At 35.0% G+C, this 18,828-nt stretch overlaps 1 protein-coding gene across 1 annotated transcript; it reads right to left on the bottom strand.

Moving 5' to 3' along the window:
* Positions 1–2,358: 2,358 nt before the first annotated feature.
* LOC106075499 (uncharacterized) lies at positions 2,359–18,208 on the bottom strand. Its single transcript, XM_056020212.1, has 7 exons — positions 18,049–18,208; positions 15,049–15,243; positions 8,631–8,715; positions 8,227–8,361; positions 6,981–7,160; positions 6,221–6,308; positions 2,359–4,524 (listed from the first exon to the last, which is right to left on the bottom strand). Exons 1-7 carry the CDS (start codon positions 18,106–18,108, stop codon positions 3,936–3,938), a joined length of 1,332 nt encoding a protein of 443 aa, XP_055876187.1. The 5' UTR covers positions 18,109–18,208; the 3' UTR covers positions 2,359–3,935.
* Between the last annotated feature and the right edge of the window lie 620 nt (positions 18,209–18,828).

Genomic DNA, 18,828 nt, shown 5'->3' on the forward strand with positions numbered 1-18,828 from the left:
TAAATTAATTGGAAGACCTCCGTCAATTAATAGGCTTATTTTACCCGTGACCGGTCATTTCATCCTTGGTCACTTCATCTCCGGTCACTTCATCCCCGGTCATTTCATCCCCAATTAAATATTTTTTTCTTATTCATTGTTTAATTGTGCTTTGATTTTAAGCCCTCATTTCATCTAGTATATAAATAGGATTATGTAGAATGCTTTTTGATATTTTTTGACATGTAACTAATGCGTTTATAGTGTTTCCTCTACCACTTTGCATTCTTGATGAGAATTCTTATAATATATTGAAAATCTGGGTGTGTACTTGGCTTCTATTGGATGTGGGGGGTGTAATATTATAATATTATCCTGCGCATGACGTAATGGTCAAAGACCAAGGTGTGGTGGAAGTAGTGGAAATCATTTAAGAGATAGAACGAGAAGAATACATCAAACAAAATAAATAAATGCTGGTTTAATAATAGACTAAAGAAGCTTTGTAAACAGAAGGAAAACCTATATAGAAAATTTAAAGAAACTAATGCAGAAAGAGTTTACAAAAAGTATATAAAAATTAAACACTTAACCCAAAAAGTAAGCAGACAGCTACAGAGTGAATACATAAACAATGTAATATCTAAAGATAACAACAAAAACATATGGTCATACATTAAGTCTAAGAAAATGGAAACAACAGGCATAGCGCCATTAAAAGATGAACATAACATAATACATAATGATAATGAAACTAAATCAAACATCCTAAACAAATACTTTGCATCAGCATTCTCAGCCCCAGGAGACAAAGACATATTACTGAATTTGAACCAAGTAGACAACATAGAAGATATAGTAGTACAAGAAAATGGAATTCAAAAACTATTAGCCAACACCAAACCAAATAAAGCGTCTGGACCTGATGGTATTCCAGCTAGATTACTCAAAGAACTAAGCAATGAGCTAGCCCCAGGGTTCAAAATACTCTTCCAGGCTTCACTTAACCAGGGCAGAGTACCAAAGGACTGGAAAGAAGCTAATGTCACCCCCCTATTTAAAAAAGGAGAAAAATCTGACCCAGGAAACTACAGACTAGTATCACTTACCAGCATCACATGTAAAATCCTAGAACACATAATATGTAGCAACATCATAGACCACTTAGACAAACATAATGTCCTCACACCATACCAACACGGCTTTAGGAAATATAGATCATGTGAAACACAACTAATAGGACTAATTGATGATTTTTCAAAAGGTTTAGATATTAGTGAACAAATAGATGCTATCTTACTAGATTTTTCTAAGGCTTTTGACAAAGTTCACCACCATAGTTTGCTTAAAAAATTAAAATATTTCGGCATTAATGGTCCATTGCAACAGTGGATTAAAGATTTTCTGATAGGGAGAGAACAAACTGTAATAATAAATGGCTCTAAATCAACACTGATAACAGTAAACTCAGGTGTACCTCAAGGAACAGTCTTGGGTCCACTACTATTTTTAATTTACATAAATGATTTACCAAATTGCATTACTTCAGGAACAAAAGTCAGATTATTTGCAGACGATTGCATAATATATAGAACAATAAAAACAACACAAGACACAGATATTTTACAAAGAATTAGATGAATTACAGAAATGGGAATCAAATTGGAGCATGTCTTTCCACCCAGAAAAATGTCAGTTGTTAAGAGTAACAAAAAAAAACTAAAACAAATTAATTCCACTTATCTTATTCATGGCAAACCAGTAACACAGACTAAAAACGCAAAATACCTTGGTGTTATAATAAATGAAAAACTATCATGGAATCCACATATTGATGAAACTACAAAAAAATCAAACAAAGCATTAGGATTTATTAAAAGAAATTTCTATAAATCAAATAAGAACATAAAACTAAAATGTTATTTAACCTTGGTTAGGCCAATAATAGAATATGCATCCTCCGTTTGGGACCCCTCAACTCAAGAAAACATTAAGAAACTGGAACAGACACAAAATAGAGCAGAGCGATTCATAACAAACGAATATTCACATTTGACTAGAGTAACACCTTTAGTAAAATCACTAAATTTAGAAAGCCTTCAGGACAGAAGGCTCAAAAGTAAAGTAGCAATCATACATAAAACACTGAACCATAATCTTTAAATACAAAAACAAAATTTAATAAAATACTCTGAAAGACACAAAGATAAAGGCACATTCCTCGTCCCATATGCTAGGACAAATTTGTACAAATACTCCTTCTTCCCTAGTGCTATTAGAGCATGGAATGGGTTGCCTGAGCTAGCCAGGAAAACCAGTGACTTGGCTGAATTTAAGTCATTGGTTAATATGCATGACTAAATGCATGACGCGTAGGACGTAATCATCTTATTTTTTGAAGTAACGTCTGTATTATATAAGATAAGATAAGATAAGATAATACTTATGACCATGCCGCTGATAACTCCTGACGACCATCTCTCACTTTATTTTATTTTTCAATCGCTCTTTCTTGACAATGGGCGCGTCATTTTAGCCTTGAAATAAGGTTTTATTTTCTCCAATAAAAGTTGACTTCACCCATCCTCAGGATATCATGTCGCCTATATAGGTTTTGCTTTTATTTCTTTTAAACATTAAAGCTGTAAACTGTGCTATAGGCAAAGAGAATTACAAAACTTTGTTAAGTAATATGAATTGATGGATCGTCTTCTGTACTTACAATCAATAGCCTATCTATCTGATTTTACCTATTTATCTTATGTAGATGAACACAAAAACACCTTTTTTTTTGTACATGACCTCTATATTTATACATGTTAAATTTTTATAGTTTTAATGGCATTTAATTTAATTTTTATCTAATGTGTCACACTTTTTGTTCTATAAATAAAAATGAATATATTACATATTGCTTATTTCACGATTTTACAATGACTAGTTGTTTGATATAATTATTAAATGTTGAACACAACAGGGAATGAAAATGACCGGGGATGAAATGACCAGGGGATGTAATGACCAGGGGATGCAGTGACCAGGGGATGAAATGACCGGGGGATGAAAGGACAGGGGATGAAGTGACCATGGGATGAAAGGACCAGGGGATGCAGTGACCAGGCGATGAAGTGACCAGGGGATGCAGTGACCAGGGGATGAAGTGACCAAGATATGAAAGGACAGGGGATGAAGTGACCATGGGATGAAAGGACCGGGAATGAACGGACAGGTGATGAAATGACCAGGGGATGCAGTGACCAGGCGATGAAGTGACCAGGGGATGCAGTGACCAGGGGATGAAGTGACCAAGGGATGAAAGGACCGGTTATGAAGTGACCATGGGATGAAAGGACCGGGAATGAAAGGACAGGTGATGAAATGACCAGGGGATGCAGTGACCAGGCGATGAAGTGACCAGGGGATGAAGTGACCAAGGGATGAAATGACTAAGGGATGAGAGGACCAGGGGATGCAATGACCAGGGGATGCAGTGACCAGGGGATAAAATGACTAGGGGATGAAATGACCAGGAGATGCAGTGACCAGTGGATGAAATGACTAGGGGATGAAGTGACCAGGGGATGAAGTGACCATGAAATGAAAGGACCATGGGATGAAAGGACCGGGGATGAAATGACCAGGGCATAAATGGACCGGGGATGAAGTGACCAGGGGATGAAAGGACAGGGAACCATTTTACCTAGTAAATTCTGTATTTAAATGCAAATCGATAATAGGCACATGCAAATCGTATGGGTGGAATACAAATATGTGTAAGAATGTTGAAGAAAAAATGGAAAAGCGAAATACAAAATAAAAAGTGTAAAGTATTCATTATACTTGTAAATGCATTTCAAACTATTTCCCACAACATGTGTTTTTGCTTTACTCCTAGTCTCTATTCTAATGAGTTTGTTCCATGCCGGAAATAAGTTGATCCATCTCTAAAATAAAAGTTAACTTTCACTAGATTCCATATCTGAATAAATATTGGCAGTTTCATTGTTTGGGTCTTCATGAGCTAATGATTTTGTTGCACAGGGCTGTAATGAGTGAACACTTCCACTGTCTAGACCATACACATGTGACGAGTGAACACTTCCACTGTCTAGACCATACACATGTGACGAGTGAACACTTCCACTGTCTAGACCATACACATGTGACGAGTGAACACTTCCACTGTCTAGACCATACACATGTGACGAGTCGTTGATCTCAAGGGGAAACCCATTGTGTTCTAATGCAGAGTAAGTGGCGTTCTGGTCAGTCGGACTGATAGCACCTTGGACATTCACTTCACTGTAATTGTAATTTAAAGTTGGTTTATTATCGACCACGTCGTAGTCTTTCACATTTTCATCCTTTGTGATACGCCCCTGATCTTGGGCTTTGTCTTTTGAATTGTCGTTCTGATAAACCATGCTTTCGTAATTTTCTCCCGGGCTGACGTCTTCACCTCCTACATTTAAAATATCGATCATAGAAATCTTGGCCGTCTTCCGGCGATTTCGTAAAATTTTTGACTTTCTGAATTTGTGTATTCTGAAAGAAAAGATTTCATAAAGATTTTGATCGAGACAGAAATTTAAGGGAAAAAATGTGATCACTATAACGTAAAAAGAGAATAAAAAAAAAAAAGAGAGACTTGTTAGGTCTAGGTCTAGATTGACGACATTTACATCAAATTACGGAAGGCAGAGACATTAGAACAAAGTACAAGCTAATGGCTAGAGCCTCTTGACGCTCCTTAGTATGTCCATTTAATTTTACTTTTAAAAAGAAAAGATGTTTTAAAACATTTTTTTCTATAATTAATCTTAATCTCTATTTGCAAATGCAGTCAGTTTGTTTCGTTGATGAATGGATTAGCTGCAGACTTTTTAAATTGTAGAGGTTCATAAAGGAAGGCAAATCTATAAATAGCAAACTTTTGGGTAAAAACGATGTACACAATTAATACGAAGGTATAAGGTATAAGCGAAGTTTTTTTATAACCCTATATTTTTTTTGCACTATTCAGTACTGTAGAATTAAATTTCTAGCTTGTTTCGTTTGTAGTACTAAGACATTTTTTATGGTTTTTTTTAGTTGGCAACTGATCTTTCAATATGGCGTCTTTGACATTTTTTTTCTCCTATTTATTTCAAAATCTCTCCCAATATTCCTCTTTATTTCTTTGCGTTTTTTTATGCTTCATTCTATCGCTACCACTGTTCTTCATATCGTTTGGCCTTCTTTTTCTAGATTTCTGGACTAGTGCTTCATTGCTTAATGTTAACTTGATCATTAAAATAAAAAAACAGAGAGCAGATTAGTGTTATGAACTTTATTGTGACTATTCCTAATACATTCTTAGAAAATTGTTAAATTAGCTAAAAACACTTAATATTAAACTTTACAGAAATGATTTCGTGTTTCAACCTGCTTTTGTCTAAATTAAAGCATCTTCCCCCCCCCCAAAAAAAAAAACAATGTATTTGCAATAATAAAAATAAATATGATGGATTCTAATCCTCTTTAAAAAGATTTTTAAAAAATGCAATCGATTTAATAATTTGATATTTTTAAAGTGGATGCATAAAATGTTTCAACCATCAGCTAGCTGTCTGCATACCATCAGACTTCAATGTCTTACGTGTGAATTAGGTTTGGTTGTAACATTTACTTATTCAATGTTAGTTTTTAGGATTTTCTTATACAGGTTAATGGTGTCCACACAATAATTGATTCCATTCTATTTAACAGTACATTTTATACTCAATGGAGATATATCGCACTAGATTTTAAAACAAAACAATATCATCATCCAAGGCCGGCCTTATGTAATTGGAGGCCCTGGACGAAGTGAATTAAGTGGCCCCGAATGAAATAGAAAAATAAAATACAACTCATATAGCGCGTTTCACGTAGCGTTCCGAATGGAATCTTGAATCATCGTAGAGACTTATAGCTAGGCTGGTAGAAGAGTCTTAGAGTTCTGTTATGTTTTTAATATGATCCAAATTTCAATTTTTTTTTCTTAATTTTTTTTGCCCTTGCGAGGCCCCCACCAAACTGAGGCCCTAGGTGGCTAGGTTTGCCAGAGGCCCTAGTTTGCCTGCGCCAATCCACCCCAATCTAACATATAAGTCAGTGCAATTATAGTTTCATAGTTCTCTATTAAAACTTGACTAAAATATGTTCTTTTTAAATGTCCATGGATTAAAATGACTTTATTTATTAAAAGTAACATACTTACATTCGAAATATTAGAACCAAATTAATCAGAAGCGAAACAAAGAGAATAGAAACAACTATTAGTAAGACCATCATGTTCAAATTGTCACCTGGAACAGAAAGAATGACGCTTTATATCTAATGAACTCATTCTTGGGATAACCACATTTGTTAATTATCTCCGCGTTTGATTTATTAAAGACTTGCCACCTACACAAACATATATATATATATATATATATATATATATATATATATATATATATATATATATATATATATATATATATAGAGAGAGAGAGAGAGAGAGAGAGAGAGAACATATTTCATTATATCTAGACTAGACACTGGGCAATAAAGTCGTTCTGAGCAATAAAAAAAAAAGATGTTTTTAAATTTTAAATTAAGCGATTCACATATTGAAGATGCTCATTGAAGGCATATGCATGAATAGCAACCTGTGTACAAAAGAACAGATATTTACACCTTCATTGGTAAGATTCGATGTACGTTCTTTAAGCACTACTCTTCAATCAAGTAGAAAGAAAAGAGAAAACGCGTCTCTCTTATTCTCTACACCGGATACACCCAAAAACTGTCTATTTATAGATTCGTCTTTATGTCTGAAAAAGTCCAATAGAAAAACCAGTAAAAAAAAGGCAGAGAACTTTTAGCCCGAGAGATGAATTAAAACTCGTGACAGAGAATGTAACGTTTGTGAACTTTCTATTACTTTCTAACTATTTCTTTCATCCAAACACATCACGTGACAAGAAACTTACCCACATTTTCAATATTGCTATCAAATGTTTTACATAATTTTTCACTGGTCATGGTTGCATTGGTTTCGTTGCTTGAGCTTTCGGTTCCATTAGGCTGTTCTGTTGTTGCCATAAAAAAATCTGGCATTTCCTTATCTTCATTACACAACTGTTGACAACTGTTTGTGCCGTTGCTCATCACTTTAACAAAGATACACATTGAACAAGATTCTACCTTGATTAAGTCCAACAGACTAAGGGAGAGGGAGAGGTTGAGCTAAAAATATCTCTATGTGTTGTTCATGGAAAATTGGGGAGGATGCGCCAGTAAAAGTACCTTGCCCCCCGGAAGCACGTTTTGCTCACTACGCCCCTGGGTCTCGGTTGAACAGTGCGTTTCTCTTAATTGCTGTATAGATGTCAACAAACTAAAAAATGCGATAGCATTAAAAGTGCTCAAAATATGGGCTACTTACATCTTCTAACGGCTTACCACACTATAAAAAAAGTATGTATAGGCCTATTACATGCACATACATACAAATCATTTTTAAATTGGGATATGCTCACTTTCTAGTCTCAATTAGTAGCTACACAATGTGAAGTTTAATGTCACTATCATCTTTGATGTGCTTCAAAAAAAAAGGTGAAAAGACTATTTAAGAGTGTAGGGTCTATGTCTTTGTTTTGAAATCAATTATATATATTTTAAACTCAGATAAATAAACCAATTTTACACAAAAAAAAATTAAACAAACATTTGTTTTATATGTTATTTTAATTGTGAATAATCCAGAAGGTGTTGTTGCCTGTCGTTGCTGCGTAGCAGTATATTGCTGGTAGACATTGTTGGCGTAATATTTTTGGACTAATAAAACTTCAAATAGCTCGAATAACTTCCTTGTGAACATTAGGAAAAATAACTTTATTTATAATATAGACAAAATTAAGTTCATATGAGATCAAAAAAAAATGAAGTAGAATTTAGTAACAAAATTTCATGACAAAATCTAATCTACTCCAAGTACACAGCCTTTCAGTCTCACGTTCTGGAGTCGTCTGTCCTAACTAAGACCAAATGACGACAATGCGTTGGCCACTAATCAATCGCTAACTTTTTCCTACCATCATTAAAGAAACACACACACACACACACACTCCATAACACCATTCCAAAGATTAGAACTACTGTGTACAAGATCCCACCTAGACAAACAGATTGAATGATTAATGTAAGCTCTATAAAAAACAAAAACCAACTACATACCAACTTTGCAGATTGGTGATAATTGCTTTGTGCATCCTTCTTCCAAATACGTCTCGGGTTTTTGTGGGGAATACTTGGCACAGTATCCGTAGCCTAAAAAACGTTCTCTTGCAACGTTAATTCTGTGATAAGCTCCTAACAAAGATCAAAGTATTAATTCTGTGATAAGCTCCGAACAAAGATCAAAGTATTAATTCTGTAATAAGCACCTAACAAAGATCAAAGTATTAATTCTGTGATAAGCACCTAACAAAGATCAAAGTATTAATTCTTTGATAAGCACCTAACAAAGATCAAAATATTAATTGTGACATTTATTAAAAAATTGTTTACAATTAATTACAATGCAAACATGCACCATTTTAAAAACGATAAGATTTAGATCAAAATTGAAAAAAAAATACCATTGACCCATGTCCATCGATCAAGAGACGTTGTCCATATGATTCCAATCCAATATTGTTCATTTTGTTTCGTAAAATTTGAAGTCTCATAGACATAAATAGTAAAAGTTCAAATTAAGTTTTTTAAAGACACGAAAGAAAAATATAAATCTATTAAGTTTATTTCATAAATAAGATACTAATATTTTTCAAAGCCTAAGATCAAATAGTACATAAACACCTAGTAACAGACGCATAGTCACGCTTTAATGCAAGTCGCGGCTAGAAAGAGTGTTAAAGCCAGGTCGAGTTGGGTAGGTGTTGGTCAACTCTACTTTGTAAACAAATGTGCAAACTCAGAATGAGTCTTGTCTGGGTATTAAAGTATAGGTCGGCAAGAATAGAAAAATACAAATTTAAGAATCCCGGTCACTTTATCCTCGGTCACTTCATCCCCATCATTTAATCCCACCGTCATCTCATCATCTTCTATTTACCCCCTGGTCAATTAATTCTCAATTAAATCAGATTTTCTAAATCATTGTTTTGATAATGGTGTTTAGGGACTTAACTTATTACTATATATATGGCTTCTTTTGTCCCGAAAGGCAATGGATGCGCCCAAATGAGTCATTGGTTTTGACTTAATATTGAGACGGGGCAGAATCTGGTGTGGCTAATCAAGCCAATTCTAGAACGGCAGACTTTGCCACAATTCATACATGTGTATACCTCTGATTCAGGGCTAGCGGACAGGGCAGCTTTCTTTTTTCCCCTCTTGATTAAGGCCGCTTCAATTCTTTTGTTCTCAACAAGGGTTGTCCCAGCACGCACAGTCTGTCTCTATGCACTCCGGTCTTTGGCTATGTTTTCCCACATACTTTTGCTGATGCATGTGGCTCTCATGTCTCGCTTGCAGACATCTCTATATGTTAGTCTTGGGCGGCCCTTGGGTCTGACTCCTTCCACAAGCTCAGCATATAAGATATCTTTCGGGATTCTATCATCTGGCATGCGTGTGACATGTCCGAACCAGCGTAATCTTCTTTGTGTCAGGAGAGTATGCATGCTATTCATATTGGCCAATCTCAAAACTTCCTGATTGGAGACATGGTCCCTCCAAGAGATGCCCGTTATGCGTCTCAGGCAGCGCAAGTGGAAACTATTAAATCTGTGTTCTTGGTACATGTATGTTGATCAGCTTTCACTGCCATAAAGGAGAGTGCTCACAACACAGGCGTTGTAGACTAGGATTTTGGTTGCTGTGGTCAATTTACCATTTTTCCAGACGCGCTTGGAGAGTTTTGCCAATGCTGAAGTAGCTTTTCCTATCCTTTTTGTCAGCTAGATGTCTAAGTCTAGGTTACTGACAATTGTTGAACCCAAGTAGGTAAATTCCTGCACCACTGAAAGGGTGTGGTTCCCAATATGTATTATAGGTATTTCTGCGACGTCTTGTGCCAGGATTTCGGCCTTGGAGAGACTTATAGTACGGCTAAACTCTTGACAAGCAGCTGCTGAGGCTTTCACTAGCTTCTGTAGACCTCCTTGTGAGTGAGATACGAGTGCCGCGTCATCGGCAAACAGCAGCTCCCTTATCAAGATACGACGCCTTTTCGTTTTGGCTTTAAGGTGCCAGGTTAAAGAGCCTTCCATCGGATCTCCTATGGATATATATTCCGTCTTCCAAGGATTTAAAAGCACTGGTTAGTACGACTGAGAAGAAGATGCCAAATAGTGTAGGGGCCAGTACACATCCTTGTTGTACACCGCTCTTGATAGAGAATGAGAATACTTTAAACAGGATGTTGTCACACAAACTCAAAATTGTTTCACCCGGTGCAACAGCACCCCTCGCATCCCCCTAGTGACGCTACTGCTCCCAGATACGTACCTCTCCTCAACAATTTCGATTAATATATTGAAGTAGGCGGGCTAGGAAATTTAAAAAGAAATTAGCTTATATAGTTTAGATCTAGACTAGAATTCGTATGACTTTACACGTTTAATCTTAAAATTACAAGACCTAGAGTTGGGCCAATATTATGATCAGGATTAGTAGGCCCACTATTACTATTGAATAATGCATTATGCTGTTTGCATCACATTCACTTCTTAATGTGATACTACTATTTAAATAATAAATAAATCTGCACCCCTAAGCTGTAAGAAAATAAGCTTTTTCCTAATTAATCATTTATAGTTGTAAATTTTGTCCAAATTGTTTAATACGTTTAAATCTAAATCTAGATATACATCTAGTCTCTATTGAGTTCAATTTAAATTATAATCACAGATTTGTGAAAACTACACGCTATAAAAGTAGTTCGTTGTTGTTTTTTTTAACTTTCAACTAAAACGAAGTACGTATTAAAATTATTTTTTAAAAACAACATTTGAATCAGTATTCTATTTCATGAGATAATTAATAAATGGAAAATCTATTTTATAATGATCTATTGACGACTATTGATACTTTTTCCATTGTGACCTTAGATGAAATTTTTTAGTACCAATGCACGAATCTATGAATGAAACTTGATTTATTAATGAAGAAGACTGCGACCTATTTAAATACTTACCTCCCCTGAAGTTTTTCATTGAAAAGTGGTGTATTTTTTTTTAATCTGCTTGCATAGATAATTTTAAAAAATTAGATGGTTCACTTTCGGAAAAGAAAAAAAAGTAGCCTTTGCATCAGAACTTTGAATGATCTAAAATATCATGAAAGTCCGATTTTCATTTTCTCTTATAGTTTCTGAGATCTAAACGGGACGGACGGACGGGCGGACAGACATTCTACACAAAACTAATAGCGTCTTTTCCCCTTTCGGGGGCCGCTAAAAATCAAAGTTTATATTAATGTGCATCAATTAGCTTGGATCAGTCATGTAATTAAATTTGTTAAATGTATTTTTTGAAATAAAATAAAAACGAAACGACCTGAATTCAAACTAGTGGGCTAAATCCTTCTCAGGCTTCTCAAGCAAACGTGGTTATCACTCTTGTGATACCCAGTGAAGAGTCTATATTCATGTAAGATTGTAGAGTTATCTATTGTTTCTATTTCATGTTTGTGTTCACTAAGCCTCAGACGGCAGCCTATTATGAAGGGGACTAATTCAGCTTATACTACTTCAGCCAAGTACGATTTCTTTCCCTTTTTTGAGATTTCAAACAAAGTAATTTATTACCAATAGTTAATTAAATAATTGGTTATTTTTTTGTTATTGATTCATGTGTTGTCAGGTAAAAGAAATGACTGGGTGTCGAAGGAATCATGTGCGTGTACACTTTTGGCCAGAGACACAGGAGTCCACATATAGACAGACAGAGAGAGAGGTGTTACAAGCTTTGTAAATATGTAAATATTTACTGTTTGTTGAATTTGTTACAAAGCTTATATGAGATCTGTCTGTCTGTTAGTTAGTCTGGTAAAAAAAAATTTCCAGTTATTTCTCCAACACACAAAACTAATAGCGGCTATTAAAATACACATTAGTCAATTAATTAATGGCAATTATTTATTTTGTTACATACCAACAAGGGAAATTAATCCTTCAGTATTCACAGATGCGGCTAAGTATGTAGGATTTCATCTTCTAAGACAATTGAATACATTATTTCACCTACATCCATTCTCGGATAAAGTTGAAATTTTAAACTATTATTGTAACCAACGAAACATGAATGATTTAAGAACTAACCAATTAGCCAATTAATGATTGAAAATAAAATATTTTATATTGATATCAAAAAGGGAAATAACTTCTACATTTTTAGTGATATAATTGTAAGATCATTTTTTTATGGATTTTTATTTTGTATTACTTGCTGACTTGTACTAATAGTGTTTCTCCTCACCCACCTTTCTAAAACTTAGCGCAGAGAGATCTACACAAAATAAAGAGAACTATCAAATAGGCTGGAAAAAAAATCAAATGCAGGGGTTAAAGTCTGAAGTTTGAAAATTCCCAACCATGATGATGTCAGACGTAGAATGTAACACTATATATGAATAATTTTATGTAATATTTTTGTGAAGCTGGTTGTGTTTTTTAGTTAATTTGGTTATGTTTGATCAAGGCATTTTCTGTAGAATTATCCTGCACATACCGCATCAAAGCTTATTTCTCTTCTTGCCATGTTGCGGCGAAATAGAGTCGAACGGGTTAGATCAGGGGTGGGCAACCTTTTTCTATCGAGGGCCGCATTAAAAGATTTTTAGGAATGGGGAATATAGGCCTATAATATGTATTTACAACTTAGAAAATATACATGTATACTGTATTAAACATTCGCATCTTTTTTTACACTACCAATTGAAGAATTACAACAAGATTTAGCAATTTCTGAAACTAATTTTACGAATTTTTTTTTTAATTTTGTTATTGCCTTTTTACATCACAACAACTCATCACAACAATTCGGTTGTGCTGTTGTAGATAATGTAAAATATTTAATTTTACACTCGTGCATAATGTTCTGGAACTGTGGTGGAACTAGCTAACTAGTTGCTATCCTTGTGACTGCTGTCAAATTACAGTCTGCCAGCATCGAGTTAGTCTTACACTTGTTTTTTTTTTAAACAAAAAGGCTTGTTCACGATTTATGTGAACCCAAATAATGAAGAAAATTTAGCATCAAGTTTTTTTAAAGTGTGGAAATACAGCTTCTGGCACCATAAAACGCCCGTGGAACTTTTTAATTTGCTTTGAGGTATTTCGTCTGGAGATGAATTAGCTTCTGCACTAAATGGTGAAGTGAGAATATTGAAAACTGGTTTCAAGATCTTGATGTCTTAAAATTTGCATTGCAAATTCAACAAGTCTTGTACTTTTCAACCATTTTACTAGAAACTTTTCAGCAAAGGTAAATGATTAAACCTGTTTTTATTTTCTTGCCTGGAGAAATGAAAAAGTTTTGTTTGGAAAGATGTACATACATTTCATGAGCAAACAACCCATTGATATGATGACGATGAAAAACAAGAAGTCCGTCTTCCACTACTCATTAGAAATATTAGTAACAAAGTCACAGTCGATGTCCCTCAAAGAACATAACAATTTCTTCCTTGAGATCCCACAATCTTCTCAATACCTTGCCCATGCTGACCCAGGGGACACTACTGTGGTACCGAACTTAGGAATGTTTTGTTTTCCCGCCTTCAAGTAGCCTACTTCTCGGAACTGCCTGTGGTTAAGTCCACTAAATCTGATAAGTTTGATCGCTGATAATTGGATCAATAAAATGTTTACCATTCAATGCAGTTTTGTGCAAACTTTCCAATGTAGAGTTAATAGTTGGGATATTGTTCTTTAATTTTTAAAATTAATTTTTAAAAAAATTAAAATTTACTCATTCAAAGCACGGGCTCCATTTGTTGTTACACTTGCCATCTTGTTCCAAGCCAACCCAACACTTTCAACTTTTCAACCCAGTTCTTCATAGCATTGAATAAATACTGGCTTGAGTAAATGTCTTTGACTAGATGGCTTGAAATATTGTAAACAAGCATAATCTTCATTTGCTTTAAACTTTTTAGAATGACATGCAGCGACAATGTTTTTTAGGCTCTTTATCATAAGAGATAAGAAGATACTTTTCCCCCTTTATTATATGTTTAATCTGTGGGGACACCTGAATTCTGTAGGTGCTCGCGGGCCGCATAAAGCACTCTGGCATGTGGCCCGCAGGCCGTAATTTGCCCACCCCTGGGTAGATTATAATCTTCTAAGTACGTTATTGTCATAACCCAATGTGTGGTAGAAGTATTAAAAATCTTACGATAGATAAAAACGATTAGAAGAATCATGATTACATTACTGATGGTGGGCCATTAGCGTTCGTCATCCACTTGTTTTCCATTTCTTTTTCCCATTCAGTTTTGGTTTCATCACTATGAATATGGACACGTGTTAATTTTAAGTTTGAGAGTTTTCCCAGCCAACGTTGAGCTCACCAGCTTCTCATACTATCTGAAGATTGTTTTTTTCAGACAACATTGAGTCCACAAGCCTCTCATACCCTTTGTAGTTGTTTTTTTTTTAACCCCAATTGAAACATTGCCGTAGTAGATTGCGCTGTAGGATAGACATCCTCTGGGAACAGAGTGTCCACATAGTGATGTGTATTTTGTTTATTGCTGTTCACGGGTATATTTCCGATTACAAAGGTACAAATTACAAATATTTTTTTCATTTTTTTTTTAAAATTCATTTTTTAGGATAAAGAGATCTATCAGATTAAGTGACCAGTGGATTAAGGATCCAGGGGATAAGAAAACCGGGGATTAAAACCGGGAATTAAATGGCAGGGAACTCAATGACCAGGGGATTAAGTGATTAGGATTGAAGTGAATGGAAATCCATTTTGGACTCGTCTGAAAGGAAATGTGTAAGTGTTGATGTTAATGTTGAATGATTATCAATAATCCTACATTTATGAAGTTGTTGAAGCCTTCGTCCACGTCCGTCAGAAGACCGTTGTAAATCTTACAATACTCGTAGGCACGACGAAACTGTAGTACTTTTCGTCCCACTATGTAACAGTTTCCATTGTGATTTCCAACAGTGAGTATCTGCTGACTATTGTGACATTGAAAGCTTGCCGCTGGCTTTGTAAACATTTGAAGCTGAAATATAAAGAATAGTCTATGTGTATGTTTACAAGAGAAAGTGTACCCTAGCTTCTTCCTACTGTGTCCATGCAGCTTGAAACTGAATGTACGCCTATCATTATCACTAAGATTAAGATTAAGACTACAACTAATTTATTGATCCTTATGGAAATTTGTTGTGATTACAAGGTCAAGGACTCTTTTCTCACAAAGAAACAACACAGCAGAAACATTCACATAGACAGAACAGACACAACATACAGAGTTCACTGCGTGACTACACACAGACATATTGATTCTTTTCATATTTCCTAGTCAACGAGTAGCGCTGATACAATCTGACCGAGTAAGGAACAAACGAGTTTTTGTACCGCTCGGTTCTAGTCTTGATATGTCGCCCACTTCGCGACGACTTGAGGTAGTTATGATGGAGCGGGTAGCTGTTATTTTCCAGGATTTTTCAGATTTTGCTGAGACTTTTTGTTCAAAAAGTTTGTTTAAATATATTACTGTTGTACGTGGGGTTTTGGGTGCTCTTTTTATCAGGTTATCTAGATGAACCGTTGCCTTGCCTAAAAGTTTTTCCATATATTATACGACATTATCTTCGCTTTGAAAGTTACGCAAGATTGAAATATTTTACTTGGCAGACCCAGCTGTGACTTTAACATTTTTCTCATATGACTCAGCCGTGGTCTGCACGGAATCAATTTAATTTTACTTAGCCGTCTGAGCGTGTCTTCGAAGCCAGCATTTCTGTGGATCTAAGAAGTATGCTTTTTGAACTTCATTGACTTTTTCTGAAACAATGAGCTGTCAAATGTTCTCTAGTCAAAAAATATAAAATAAATAGTCTTTATCATACGATAGATTTTAGCAGCAGCAGTCGAACATTAGGTAGTGGCTTTATGCCGTCTAAAGTGGCACATTGCCGTCCACCAGAAAATGCCTTAATTTGTGCTGATAGAGAAAAAAGGTAATTTGCCTAAAATATTACAAATTGTGCTGTTGTATTGGAAATAGATCCCTAGCAATGGAATTGACATGCTACAGAAGGATCCTAGGAAGGTAGGATCCTAGACCCCATCACAAACGTAGAGATTAGAGACCGCGATTGGACCCCACGATAATCTACTAACTATTGTAAAAAAAAAAAACGGGAAACTAAAACACTATGGCCATATTACAAGGTTGAAGGGCTTGCAAAGACATTCCTTCAGGGAACAGTAACAGGAAAAAGAAGAAGAGGCAGACAGAGAAAGCGGTGGGAAGACAACAATGGGCCTGCCATTGAAACAGGTTCTATCCAAAGCAAAAGACAGAAAGGAATGGAGAAAAACTGTTGACAAATCATGTGTGGTGCCCCAACAGACTAAGGGATAGGTGGTGGTGTTTTTTTGTTTGTTTTTTACATCTTTTTATTTTTTTTTTGTTTTCTTTTCTTTCTACCCCCCCCCCTGTTAGCTTGCACTCTCTTCATGGCTAGTTGGAACAACTTGGAAGAAAAAAGTTCTTGTACTTCTATGACAGCTGAAACGATATACCTAGAAATTTGACAGTCCTTGTTTATCTTGAGGAAAAAAATCTCTAGCTAATTGGCATGACAGTAAAAGCTTATAGTCTTTCATTACTAATTAATGATATTAAAATTTAATTTGGCTTATTTCCTTTTATCAAAGAAAGTGTTCCGAATGACCTCACAAACAAAAGTCAGGCATTATTTCAGGGGGCGCGGTGACTGAGTAATTAAGCTCTTGGCTTCCGAACCTTGGGTCCTGGGTTCGAATCTCGGTGAAGATTAGGATTTTGAATTTCGGGATTTTAAGGGCGCGCCTGAGTCCACCCAGATCAAATGGATACCTGGCTTTAGTTGGGGAAAGTAAAGATGGCCACATGACACCCTGCTCATTTTTCAAACATCATCTGTTCTATAGATCGCCAGGAGATCTGAAAGGGGAAAGAACTTTACTTTTACGTCACGCGGCTTTAGCGGGAATTACCGCACTTGATTCATTTCGTTGTATTCGATAAGGAGTTCAATAAACATATAGACGTTGTCTTGTGTACACTTGAAGGTTTGGTCTTTACTTTTTTAAAAGAACTTTTGCTTGATCAAACACGTGGCTCTCTAAAGGCGCTGAAGAGTTCCCACTTGTTTTCTAGAAATCAACTTTTCCTACAGTATTTTCCAATAAAATCAAGGTCTACGTAAACACATATCTAACCCTTTCTGGTCCAAACGTCCTTGTAAAATCTTCAGCTGAACTGTAAATAGAAAAAGCTGATTGAGCAAAGCTCATTGGAAAGACTCTTTCCAATTATAAAAGAACTACAAGAATTGAAATGGATGAGAAATGATGGACCACCATCAGTTTCATAGAGAAGGAATTTATTAATAGTTAATTTAATTCTTTTTTCCTTAATTATAACATAGTAGACTACCAACTAAAGTAGACTACCAACTAAATTGGATAAGAAAGTCAAATGGTTATTACCAGCAGAAAGCAAACGATGTAGTTTTCATAATAATCTGTCATCTAAAGTAATCCAAAGAAATCTAAAGCAATCTAAACGTATTGCGTTGTAAATAATTTGTACACTTCACCAAGTGAGGATTTAAAAAATATCTTTAAAGATATCAGTGGTTGACGAATATCCATGTTAAAGATACATACATATATATATATATATATATATATATATATATATATATATATATATATATATATATATATATATATATATATATATATATATATATAAAGATTGACCTTTTATAGTTAAATAGTAAGGAAATACTAAACGTTTGAAAGGACTTACACAAATAAATAGAAGTAGGAAAGTGATTCCTCTGAATTGGTTCATTGCTGAATGGATCATTTGGTTCAACTAATGTCAATGAATTAACTCAGCACTGCTATTGAATGTAGTAACAAATTGTCATGTTTGAACACAGCGATGTAACAAAATGTTATGTCAAGTGCTACACTTCAGTCTTGTGTACATCTTCAAGAGTACATCCTTGAAACAGCTATTTTTAAGTTGTTTAGAATATTAAATGCTTTGCCCAGGGGCGTATTTGGCATATGTTTATTTTATAATGACTGTGGAGAAGGTTCCATGGATGTAGCCAAACAATTGAACACGTTATTTCTTCCCAGCCTATTCTCAGATCAAGTTGAAACTTTTAACAATGAATCAATTTAAAAAATTAAACAATTATTTTGTTTGATATCAAATAATGGAAATAACTTCTATATTATTGAGAGATATAGTAGTAAGTGCGGAGTTCTTCTCCTAAAATAAACTTTGTTTTTTAATGTTTTGCTTGTTTGATCTCTGAATAGTCACAAACATTTGGTGTAGAGTAACTTGAGGCGTCTTAGACTTGAACATTCACGCCAAGGAACTTCACGTACTTAATTAAAGTAAGCATTTTGCAAATGAGAAGTTGATATCTGTCAGTCGTTGACGGACTATTCGTTCATCTCGTAGTGCACTTTTTCATGTGAATGTAAGTCACTGTTTAGCTCAAGGGCGGACGTCAACATCGGCCAGGGCATTTCTATACAATCTTGCTCTAAAATTGTACATGATATA

Source organism: Biomphalaria glabrata, chromosome 2 (assembly GCF_947242115.1).
Source record: "Biomphalaria glabrata chromosome 2, xgBioGlab47.1, whole genome shotgun sequence".
Lineage (NCBI taxonomy): Eukaryota > Metazoa > Mollusca > Gastropoda > Planorbidae > Biomphalaria > Biomphalaria glabrata.

Bases quoted from the DNA above. Each gene is read 5' to 3' on its own strand.
- LOC106075499 (XM_056020212.1), bottom strand. From the start codon at position 18,108: ATGATCCATTCAGCAATGAACCAATTCAGAGGAATCACTTTCCTACTT. The intron at 15,244-18,048 runs GTAAGTCCTTTC...TTTATATTTCAG, and splicing joins TCCTACTTCTATTTATTTGT to CTTCAAATGTTTACAAAGCC. The intron at 7,161-8,226 runs GTATGTAGTTGG...TCTTTGTTAAAG, and splicing joins ATCACCAATCTGCAAAGTTG to TGATGAGCAACGGCACAAAC.